The 12,818-nt window shown below is 35.5% G+C and overlaps 1 protein-coding gene across 1 annotated transcript in view; it reads left to right on the top strand.

Moving 5' to 3' along the window:
• The window catches only part of LOC131168186 (uncharacterized), a 50,036-nt gene that overhangs the window by 13,800 nt on the left and 23,418 nt on the right, over positions 1–12,818 (top strand). Inside the window, exon 2 of the mRNA XM_058127464.1 lies at positions 482–711. Coding sequence (XP_057983447.1) covers positions 482–711 — 230 coding nt within the window. The remainder of the gene's footprint in view (positions 1–481; positions 712–12,818) is intronic.

Raw genomic sequence — 12,818 nt, 5'->3', positions numbered from 1 at the left:
TCTACATGATATGTTGGCTGCATTAGCTAGAATTCCTAATTTTTTTTAGATTTATGAGTTTAGGGTAAAACTTCCCATAGTTTTTCTTATTTAAGTTGGCTAGCATCATCAAGAAGATAGGGTTAATAAATAAAAAAAAAAGATGGTTTAAGATTGGTGTTATGCCCTTGATTTAGACTACAACAAAGGATGTATTATTTGGATGCATCCTAGTTGATGTCCTTTGGTGTATTCTTTTGGCTAAAAAAATATTTAATCTTAATTGATGAATTTGATTTTAGTGCTGAGATAATTACATTTGTTTATGTGCATGGTTAGGACTAAATGTATTGGATGCCATTTTTTGTTGTAGTGTGGGTTTGGAATAGTAATATGCAGTGTATCCTTGCTTCAAAATTAATCTCTTGTCAATGTGCACATACTTTTTTTTTATAAAAGTTCATAGATTGGTGCATCTCAACTCGCATGCTGTGTATGTTAGGCACTGTGAAGTCTCCAGTGGATATATCTGAGGAAGAATGGAATGGTACTGTCAAAACAAACTTAACAGGATCATGGATGGTATCAAAGTATGTGTGCTTAAGAATGCGTGATATGAGTCAAGGGGGATCCATCATCAACATTTCTTCTATTTCTGGCCTTAATCGGGGGCATTTGCCTGGATCTGTTGCCTATGATTCTTCAAAGGCAGGCTTAATTACCATGACAAAGGTAATGCCATTTTGCATGAACACATCTTAAATACAGCTAGTATTATTTGTTTGGATTTATAACTTTTCATAATCAAGAGAATAATTCATACTTATCATGGGAATTGTATATGTCATTGTCACAAATCACAAACTTAAAAGTCTTTTTTTCCAAGGAGGAGATGCACTACAGGAAAAAACCTAAAAAATCAGAAATGCAAGATAGAAGATAAGTTGAAAGAGAGCCACCTCAATGTTTCATCAGATTACCTAGAAAATTGCATTGTTATGCAATATTATAATAATTTGTAATAGGAAAGAACATAACATGTAATTAGCAAGCAAATGTTAATTGAAAGAAAAAAGAAAAGTGAATCTTTAATTCAATCATTCAAACAACGCTTCAAATTAAACTAACTGAACTTGCATTCAAAGTGATTATTCATAACTATCACTTTTCCTTTTATTCTAATCTCGTCTTCATCATTCATTACATTATTGCTCATTCTTAATTGGAAGGTGACTAGGCTAGTTAGAATGTTGAGAAGATCTATTATTATTTGCTTTAATTTTGATATTTTGGTCATTTTAAAAGTTTTTTTTTAATAGAAAGAATATTTTTTTTAGAAAAGAAAGGAGTTATAAGGGAATGATGACAAAGATACAAAAATGAAAAACAAAAATCAAGAACATCAAGTCAACAAAGCCAACTATTTTGGTTGAAAGTCCATCGAAATTATCTCCCTTGAAACAACCAAATGAAAATGCCTAATGGAAGAAATCCCATTATGTCTCCTCCAAAGCAAGACTTTGGAGTTATGAATTGTGGTACCATGATTAAACTTTGAAACTGTTATGTTGAAATGGCAAAAAAAATTGTAATCAACATAACATTTAAAACCATGGCACCACCATCATGATTTATGTACACTGAAGTTTGGGTAAAATACTATATCTTATTTAGAGAAAAGAAAAATGTTTGCTACAATGACACCAAGAGGAAAACCTTGGTACGTCTTCGTCAATCTCAATGCTTTCTTTCCCAAGTTGGGGTCTTTGGAAAGATTTAGAAGCTCTACAAGTAGGGTTGAATCCTTAGCTTATTGTGGGGGACTTTAACATTATTCGGGAGGACGGGGAATGAATTGGGGGCGGCCTAGACCTTTGACTGCTATGGAGGAGTTTAATAATTGTTTAAACAATTGTGGTGTTGTGGATTTAAAATTTCATGGTGGGCATATGTCTTAGTTTAATGAGCATGTTGGTCCGACTAGGAGATGGGTGAAGCTTGACTAGGCTTTTGTGAATGTATCGTTCATTAATTGTTTTCAAACTACTGGGCTGGAATACTTGGTGAGGAAGACGTTGGATCTCAAACTTATGCTGATACACTTCTCAAATCACTCGACAAGATATAGGCCATCTCTATTTAGGTATCAAAATATGTGGAGTTCCCATGAAAGTTTTTTCCCTTTGATACATCAAATTTGGATGGAACCAGTTCAGGTTTTGGGCATGTGTAAGTTGGCTGCAAAGCTCAAAAAAGGCTAAAGTTGCTTTAAAAAGGTGGAATGTAGAGGTCTTTGGTCGGGTGGACCTTAATATCAAGGATTTATAGAATCGATTGATAGACCTGGAGGAACAGTTACAAAGGGGTTATAGTCAGGAGGTGGATATAGAATTCTTGGTTACAAAATGTGAACTGGATTATTGGGGAAAAAAGAGGAAACCCGTGTTGTTTAGCTTGCGAAGAAGCAATGGTTGGTAAAGGGTGATCAAAATTCTAAGTTTTTTTTTTTTTTTTTTCATGCGGTTATTAATCAAAAAAGGAATTCTTCAATGATTAATTTTATGGTCTTAGAGGATGGTACAATTCTGGCGTCCCCCGAGGAGATTCATGAAGGTGTGGTTAAGCATTTTCAAAATTTTCTCTCGAAACAATCTACTAGAACATTACTTGATCTGAGCCAACTTATCTCTAGGGAAATATTGGATGAAGAAAATGAGTATTTGGTCAAAACATCTTTCCAAAATGGAGTTGAAAATAGCTCTAAACTCTATCCCAAAAGATAGTAGTCTAGGACCCGATGGTTTTGGATCAAGATTTTACAAATCTTGTTGGGACTTTGTTAAAGAGGATTTGCTGAAAGCTGCCAAGAAATTTTTCAGTAGAGCGCCTCTACCCAGATTTTTCACGTTTTCGTATTTTGTTCTTATTCCTAGGGTGAAGGATCCAAGAAGCTTTTAAAAGTTTATACCAATTAGCATGTGTTCTGTCGTATACAAAAAATTTTCAAAAATTATTGTAGGTTGATTGACGCGTTGCCTAAATAGAATTATCTCTTCAGAGCAATGGGCTTTCCTTCCTGGTAGAAGTATTTTTGAAAATTTTACTTTGGCGCAGGAAATGGTTCATTCAATCAACAGAAAGAGTAAAAGGGGAAATGTAGTTTTAAAAGTGGATATGGCAAACGCTTATGATCGAGTTGACTGGAGATTTTTGATTTGGGTCGTGGAGGGTTTTGACTTCCCTAGTCATGTTTGTAACTTAATAGATGAATGTGTTAAGACCCAATGGTTTTCTATCATGATGAATGGTACGTATAGTGATTTTTTCAATTCTCAAAGGGGCCTTCGGCAAGATGATCCTCCATCTCCATATTTATTTATTTTGATTGAAGAAATTATTTCTATATTATTAAAAAAAAATTTGAGAAAGGCTGGATTGGAAATTTTTATCTTTTGAGGGGAGCTCCTTTAATCTCTCATTTATTATATGCAGATGACTTGCTTGTTTTTGCTAATGGAGAAAGGAGATTCTTGAAGATGCTTTTGAAGATGCTGGACTTGTTTGAAAGTTGATATGGCCAATCAATCAATAAGGAGAAATCAACTCTCTTTATGTCCAACAAGATAAACAATTCAAAAAGAAGGGGGTTATTACGATTGACAGGTTTTGCGGATGGAAATTTTCCAATGATGTACCTTGGGCCACCTTTGATTTTTGGTCGCCTTACTGCTAGAATGCTTGATCTGTTGGTCTCAAAAATTTAAAATAAGGTGGCGAGTTGGAAGATGAGGTTGCTATCTCAGGGAGGCCGTCTTATCCTTATTAGGCATGTCTTATTATGTATGACGACACATACGCTAGTGGTTCTCTTAGTTCCTTTGGTGGTGATTAGAAATATTAATTTCATTCTCTCTTCTTTTCTTTAGGGGGAAAGTAATGGTAGGGTGAAAATGAAATGGTGTGCTTGATCAAAGTTTTGTAAACCCCTAGATGAAGGGGGTGTTGGTGTAAGGGACCTTTATGATGTTCAAAGATTTTTTCACATGAAATTTGCTTGGAGACTGATGACGTTAGATAATCTTTGGACCCGTTTTTTTATGGTTAAATATGTTAAATCAGGTCACATGGTTTCAATCAATTATACTCCTATGGGCTCTCGGTTTTGAAAGACAATCTTAAAGGTCTTTCCAAAGGTCTATAAGAATGTTTATGTGAAGGTTAGAGAAGGGAAAACTTCCTTTTGGTTTGATAAGTGGTTGAACAGTGGTCCCCTTACGGAGTGTTCTTACACGGTCTAGCATCCTGAGCTTAAGAGTTAAGACTGCTGGGAGTCTGAGAATTGGGATACTAATATGCTGAACGATTTGGTAGGGGTCTCTAAAATGGATGAGATTTTGTTGTCGTTTATAAAGCACAAAGGGGGCTTGATGTGTTTATTTGGAAGCCTTCCATAAATGGAAAATTTTCAACTACCTCCGCTTAGGAGGTGATAATAATTAAAGGGGAGCAGTACCTAAATGAAGTAGGTCTGGCATAAACTACTACCAAAGAAAGTATCGATGTGTATGTGGAAAGCCATCTTCCAATGTCTTCCTGTTAATTAGAGAGTGCAGAAACAGGGTAATAGTGTGAGTGACAACTGGTAGATGCACGACAAGGGACAACGGCCAGTGAACAGCTAGCTATACCGCACTACTCACTCACCGAAAATTGCTCTGGCGAAAACCAATTTGGAATAACGAGTTAAGGTTGCCCTTAAACGTGATTATTTTTTTTCCTAAATTCATCACGCATAACCAAGGATGATGATCACCGATCTCAGTTGAACTAAAGAAATGTCATAGCCTAAATTATATTCTCTAGTTGGTGGTGACCTCAATAGCATATAAGGTTTTTAGTTTGTTTTCTTTTTCTTACTCCATTTAATGGAAGCTACCATAGATGAGAAAGTTGTGAATTCCTTGCAAGAGTAAAGGAAAAGCTTTAGTGAAGGATCTTATTGTGGCAACCAACATCGACTCAACAAAATGTGATCTTTCATAGCTATATTAAAATTCTCATTGTGCAATTTATATAAATCAATTTGGATTGGTAGAAACTCCTAATTTTTGTTTCCAAATGAAAGTTTTATCCCATCTATCCTCATTGCTAATTGTTGACTTTTAGTTATCTAATATATTCATGGTTTGACACATCATTAGATGAAGCAAATTTATGTACACATTTATGCAAATGATTAGTCATTGTTAGTGAAATTTCAAGTGTAGACTTCTTTCTTCAAAGATTCAATCCTATCTACCTTACCCTACTCCTTTAGGAGGTGATATCCACGTCATGTTCTTGATGCATAACCATATTTTTGAATTTGGGATACCACAAAAATATTTGTTGGATTTTCTGAATAAACTACTCATTATAGTCTAGATTGCCTTCGTAATTTTGTAATTAAATAAGTGCACCACCTCTTAAATGGTTTGATGAAGATAGAAACGTAAGATTTATCATTTTGTGTCATATTGCTTGCTCAATTCCTCCTTTATATTACTCCTAAGTCCAAATTTATCACATGCCTCCACGAAGGCATCCCCTTTAATATTTCATCCATTTATTTAGATCTCCTTGCCATATCTAGTTAGCTTATTTAGAGAAGTCCATCTCCAATACTAGCTGAAAACCAAACTTCAAAAATATTCTCTAGAGGTTGATAACCTCGCCAATGTGCAAAATGTTTAATTTATTCATTGTTCAACTTCCACATGTCTTTCTTTTTATTTCCTTTTTCTTTTATTGTTTATTTTTATATTGCCAGGTATGTGATTCATTGCAAGAAGGTTGTCTCTTGCTACTTTTCCATATATAAAAGAAAATCACCATGAATGGAAAATTTAGAGATACCTATTATTTAATTATAAAGGAAAAGTTTTAGTGGAAATATCCTATTTTAGCAGTGATTTAGCACCATATGATCCTTCTAACCCATATTGAATGTTTGCCTCTGTAATCTATCCAGACAAAGCTTGGAACAAACTCCTATTTTGAAATTACCCAATAAATGTTGAACTCCAACTCATCTCGCTACTGACTAGCTAATAAGTGTTATACTCCAATTATAATGGGCTTCGAGTATCTAAGATAGTAATTGATTGATACATTACGATTGAAGTTGCTTTATATAAACTTTTATGCCACTTCATCTTGCTTCTAACTGGCTAACTTGTGTTGTACTCCAATTACAATGCGCTTTTGGTGATCTAAGATAGTCATGGACTAATACATTATAGATGAAGTTGCTTTAAGACATGATTCCTTTTTTCATAGATTTAATCCTATCAACCTCTATTTATGTATAGTTTAACTTTATTTAGGAGGTTGGAGGCGAAAAGGAATCCTTTTCTTGGTGCAATGCCATATTTCTTAATTTAGGACACCTCATAAATATTTGTTAACTTATCTAGACTATGTGTATTTTTTGTAATAGCATTAGTGGGACACTTCTTCTTTTAAACTACATCTATTGAGTTTTGACTCATATTTAGAGGGGTTATCCACTTGAAGTTTGTTACAAGTCGGAGGTTTTATGTAAACGGCAAGGGGGCCCATAGGGCCCCTGAGCTTTCTATATGGAAAACCTCCCAATATACTTAAATCAAGCCTAATGCGGGTGCATTTGGCCAGGGGTGTGGGGTTGGGGGGCGAAATCTCCTCGTAGTATGTTATATTAGTTTGAGTCAATACGTAATATAAATGTGTTATCATATGATTGTATTTTTGGGTTTTTATATAGGGCTATATATATTGTACTAGAAGGTTGAAACCATAAGGAAGTTTTTGTTTGATGATAGTGGAAAATTGTGTAGGAGCTCCGTGGACATAGGCATATTGCCAAACCAATAAATTTGTTGTTGTTCTTCTCTTTTTCTCTTTTCTCTATTTTTCTATATTTTGCTCTGTGTGCGCATAACCTTAGGGGGGTGATTTCATAACAATTGGTATTGGAGCACCAAGTTTGCACCTGGATCACAACAAGGATAAGTGAGGTGAATATCAAATTAAAAATTTTTGATGGTATAGGGCAAAAATGAAAATGTGGGTAATCGATATGTTGGTGCAACAAAAAAATTATAGGGCTATGAGAAACTAGAGAAGATGGATGAGGATGAATGGATATAACTAGAACAGATTCCCTTCAGTACTATTTGATATTTTTTGGTAGGTTCTATTGTATTTGATGTGATAGAGGAGAAAACTACAAGGGTTTATGGACAAAATCGGAGAGCTTGTATGTAACAACTTGCTTATCTTAATATAAAATGAGACATAATAAATGAAATAGTCAACCCGAACCCGTGGGTAGAGCGGACACTTGTCATACACAGCGGAACCTAGGCAGCAGTAAATGTAAATCACAACCATCAATCAATGATTCATAATCCCAGAGTCTACTATATTCCCAAAGATACTGGGTTTATACATATAATCTCCAAAATATCAAAATAAACTTAGGATCTTACAAAAAAAATCTCCTGATCCTAAATCAAAACTTACCCTTCTAGCAGGGAAGCTCAACTCACTCTATGGCGGCCCTGACCCGCCGGTCTCTCCGGGTTTCTAGAAATAATTTAAACTTGGGGTGAGACACCTCTCAGTAAGGGTAGATAAATTAAAATCAGTTGTGTGGCAACATGAATATTTATGCTGTAATACATATATTGTACATTTCACATTGCATAAAACATAAATCGTAATATGGTTAGATAAACATATAATTTCATACTTCCAAGAAATCATACTAATCATTTATTATCTGATATAATCTATAATTCTGAAAACTACTCAGGATAAATAGCTAACTGATGTCATGTATTACCCCCCATGACGGGTTGTACAGCCCGAAGGCGGGACCTGACAATGGTTGGCTGACCACTGCTGGGTCAAAAATGTTTGTAAGTATGATGGACCCACTACACTCTGGTCCGGACTGCCAAGTGGACGTCTACACTCTACACTGAAAGTTATATCGACTATCCATCTCTCACCCCCTCGTGAGGTGGTTAGCACCAATCTGATTATAGATATCTGATCTATAAGTTACAGTACCATGCTCTTAAAATTGAACTAAACTAACGTCCGAGTTTTGATAACATATAATACATAAATATACAATATTTATCGTAAATCAAATAATAGCATTTTCTGAATCATACATTAACATAATAATTATGGCCTCACGCCGAAAACATGAATAAATACGGCATTGCGCTGAATAACATGAGTAAATGCGGCCTCGCGCCAAACATCAATTACGGCCTTGCGCCAAACATATCATTTATTCTGAAATCATAATTTACTGCGTTTATTATGTTATTCCCGAAAATATTTGTAAACATGCTTATTTTGTAAATTTAACTTAACATGGTATAATTAAATAATATTCATGCCATACGAATTAGATGAAACCGTATATTCCATTCTCAAATCACATTTCCTGTACAATTGCAGTATTTTCCCAAACTTACATTTTCTCAATTATACTCATATATAAAATAATAGTAATTTCAATGGAAAATAATTTTTTTAATTTATCCCCTTACCTGACAATTGAAAAGGCCCCTCTATAATGCTGGTCTTACACCCGTAGGAAACCCTAACTAGTACCCTGAAACCAACAACTCACAGAACTAAACTTCAATATTTTTACGTAAGTATCATTTCCTATAAATGCAACTTTGGGATGAATTTCAACTCACTTCCACCAACGATCCGCTCCGGCATATTTGGATAGAATTTCCCCATGAGCGTCGTGGTGGCCTTAGATCGTCGATTCGGCTAGCGACGGGGCTGAAATCCAAGAGAGAGGAGAGAGGAAAATTTTTTATAAATTTATGCGTAAAAATTTGAGTTTTAGCTATTTATAGGGCCGGATTTGTCGACGAGACACGTCACCTCATCAACGAGTCCTATAGAAAGTTCGTCGACGAACCACGAACCTGCACCCTCGTCGACGAATTTCAGATTTCCCCAAAATCCTCTCTTGGTATCTTCTCGTTGACGAAACTTGTCTTCGTTAACGAGACCCTCTTGTACCCTCGTCGTCGAATCCCCTATGTTTGTCAACGAAGACATGATAAGTTTTTTTTGGTTATTACTCCCAAAGTGCAATGTCAAATAGCAGTAGTAACAAATTTCTTTTGAAAAAATCATTGTTGTTTCTTCGTATGCTTGAGTATGAGGTGAATCATCATATGAATTGGTTCAATTAGATTCTCAACGGTTTGCTCAAAGTGGATATAAGGATTGAAGATGAAGATAAAGTGTTGATGTTGTTACCTTCTCTTTTTTCTTCATTTGAACACTTGGTTATAACACTACTCTACGTAAATCCACTTTAAGCTATGAAGATGTTATTAGGGTTCTTTGGTTAAACAAAGCTAGAAGGAGACTAAAAAAAGAGGACCATGAACCAAAGGGTTTGGTTGCCAGGGCTGAGCATAGAGAGGGAGATCAAAGGAGAAGTGTAAGTAGAGGGGTAGATCAAAGGCCACGAATGTTCAGTGCTTCAAGTGCAAACAAAAGTGACACTATAAGTGGGATTGTCCTCTTTGGAAGATAGAAGAAGACAAAAAAAGTAGACCATCAAGCCCTATAAGTATAGTGGTAAATAGTTTAGACGATGAAGATCTTTTATTGATTTCTTCATGTAACAAATCTTTTCAGGATACTTGGACTATGGATTTTGGTTCCTCTTTTCATCATTGTCTATATAGGGAATGGTTCGACACTTATAGGGAATGTGATGGTGGGCTAATAGTTTTTAAGGATGATCACCCGTCCTTGTAATTTGCATTGGTATGGTGAAAGTTATACTTTTTTCTAGCATTGTTCGAATATTACAAAATGTTAGACATGTTCCAAAATTGAACAAGAACTTATTATCTCTATGTTAGTTATAAAAAACTTTGTGTGGACTTTCAATAACTTTGAGAAGTAGAATATTAAACATGTCAAAGGGTTGTATGGTTCTTTTGAAGGGTAAACAAGTTGATAGCAATTGGTATCAACTAATAGACAATACAGTTGTGGGCAGTACAATAGCCACTTCGTTGGATACTAACACAGTTGACATTATGCTCTGGCATATGTGACTGGGACATACAAGTGAGTAGTGTATGATGTAACTCCATAAAAGAAAGTTGTTGAAAGGGTTAAAGGAGTGCAAAGTTGATTTTTGCAGGTATTTTGTTTTGGGTAAATATTGCAACGTGAAATGTCTTCCCAAAAGAGCAGAGACATTCTAGATTATGTTTGCAATGATGTTTGGGGCCTATAAAGATGTCAGTTAGGAATAGAACTGAATATTTTTTCAACTTCATCGATGATTATTCTAGGAAGATTTAGGTTTACTTCATGAAGGAAAAGTTATAGGCATTCTCCAAATTCAAGCAATGGAAGATACAAGTTGAGAAATAAATGGAAAAATTAGTGAAATGTCTCGGGTCATATAATAGGCTAGAGTACAAGTTTGATGATTTCTAAACTTTTGTAGGTCTAAGGGAGTTTTTAAATATTTTACAATTCATCGGACTCCGTAGCCGAATAGGGTGGCTGAAAGGATCAATAGGACCTTGCTTAGGAAAGCTAGGAGCATGAGACTAACGTTATGGGTAGATGCAGTTAGCATAACTTGTTATATTATTTGTTGGCTTTATAAGAAGTCAATGACTCACTCGAAAAATGAACAGCTCGGAAGTTATCCCAAGTATAGGAGTTCTGTTGTATAATATTAAGTCCAAGGGTTAGATCGTCTCCTCAGGGAATGCGTTTTAATATCAGATTTTACGTTTACCCAATTGAAAACAAAAATGCGCTGAACTTAGTTCAGATTCAGGGTTTTCAAAGTTGGTTGAAACTTATATAAAGCAAACACTCGAATTAAAATCCTAAAACTAACTTGCACTGAATTAAATAGCCAGAATAGAAACCCTAATCTACTCAAACAAAACCGAAACACGTGCTAATTAAAAATGACAACCTTGATCTTTAAATACGCAATAGCAAAACTCACATAAATATAGACACGAATAAAAACTCAAGCAGTTCAAACGGTAATTGAACGCAATAAAAACAAAAACTTTAATGAAACTGACCCTGAACTAAACTGAACTTTGATAAAAAAATACTTTTATATTTTGTATCTTTTTTTTTTCTTTTTTTCTTTTTTTATTTTAGGACAAAACTAGACATCACCATATTAAACTACTAAATTGAAACATTAAACAAATCTAACACAAACTTAATTGAAAGAAAGGAAAGAAATAAATAAATAACTGAATACTGCAATAGAAAAAAAAAACTAAATAAATATTTCAAGCAAAAATCCCTAAACAATAATCAAAGTAAGAAAAAAAATCAAAACTTTAATAAATTGCAATACAAATTAACTCAGGACTCAATGACAATAATAATAACAATAAAAAGTGAAGAAGAAAACTGGAAGAGAAAGAGAAGAAGAGAGAGAGAGAGAGAGAAAACAAAACAGAGCAGTAGCTTCTGTTAGGGCCGAGAGGCCTGCTGTGCTGGAGCTGGAGGTCGGGGCTAGCTGTGCTGGAGACTGGCCGAGAGGCTTGCTGTGTTGCTGGTGTTGCAACTGGAACAAGGAAGCTGATGGTTCGGTTGACTGTTGCTGGAGTTATGGCTTCTGGTCTCGGCTGGTGTTGGCCTGCTGAAAAGGCTCGGGTGTGGCTTCGGCTTGGCAGTGATGAAGGCTGGTGCAAGAGTTGCTGTACTCGGGCTGCTGCTAGTCTGTTGTGGTGGCAGCAGGCTGCTGCAAGAGTTGCTGCAGGCCGGAGTGGCCGAACTGTGATGGAGTTGCAACAGGGATCTCTCGGGTGCTTGTGTGTTGTGCTAAAGGAGGACTAGAACAAAGGGCAAGGAAGAGGATAGGGAAAGGCAGAGCTAAGGAAGAACAGGGGAAGAAGGAAATGGAAACAGAGAAGGAACAAAGCAGAAAAAAAAAAAAAACAAACTAAAGAAGAAGAAGAAGAGGGAAGAGAGAAGAGGAGAGCCGCCCCCAAGAGCTGCGCTGGAGGAGTTTAAAAAGAAAAAAGGAGAAGCCCTACCTGGATAGCACTGACCCGACCCGGCCATGCATGGCCAGGTCACATCATATATTCATTCAAATATATTTTTTATTTTCTCATTTTATTTGTTCTCTGTTCGTCGCAAATCTGACTCTTCTGGAGCCCATATCTCAAAAAACTCAAAACATGAAAGTTGTAGATGATCCTTTCCTATTTTTTCATAAATTTGAATCATCTTGATCAGAGCTCGGACGGAAAAGTTATGCACGAAATACGAACAGGTGTCAGTTTTGGTTCCCGGGAATTTTTCTGCGACAAAAAATTATCAAAACTTTATAAATAGTGCAATAAAATTCAAGAATTATGATGTTGGTACTTTATTAAAATATTGGACAATTTTGGACATTTAATTAAAAATATAAACTGTAAAGCTCGGGTTAAAGGTCCAATTACGCAATTTCAGTGCGTAATCACACCCCCCAACTAACGTTTTGTTAGTCTCTAGCAAATGAAGTGAATGAATTTCAGGACGGTGCCTACAACTACAAACTCCAATAATCATGAAATCAATGCACATGCGACAATATTATACCACTTCACATACAAGGACATAACTGAATTTCACACAAGCTCGTTCATATTCAATACACATGACTTCGAAGCACGTGACTCATGCAAGTTTCATCGTTTAATGTGATTTGAGAGCAGTATACTTCACATGAAGTTAATCAGTGGCACATTCAGAGTTAATGCAATCATATA

Source organism: Malania oleifera, chromosome 11 (assembly GCF_029873635.1).
Source record: "Malania oleifera isolate guangnan ecotype guangnan chromosome 11, ASM2987363v1, whole genome shotgun sequence".
In the NCBI taxonomy this organism is placed as follows: Eukaryota; Viridiplantae; Streptophyta; class Magnoliopsida; order Santalales; family Ximeniaceae; genus Malania; species Malania oleifera.
The sequence above is the reverse complement of the archived record's forward strand: the minus strand, read 5'-3'. Positions and strand labels throughout refer to the sequence as shown.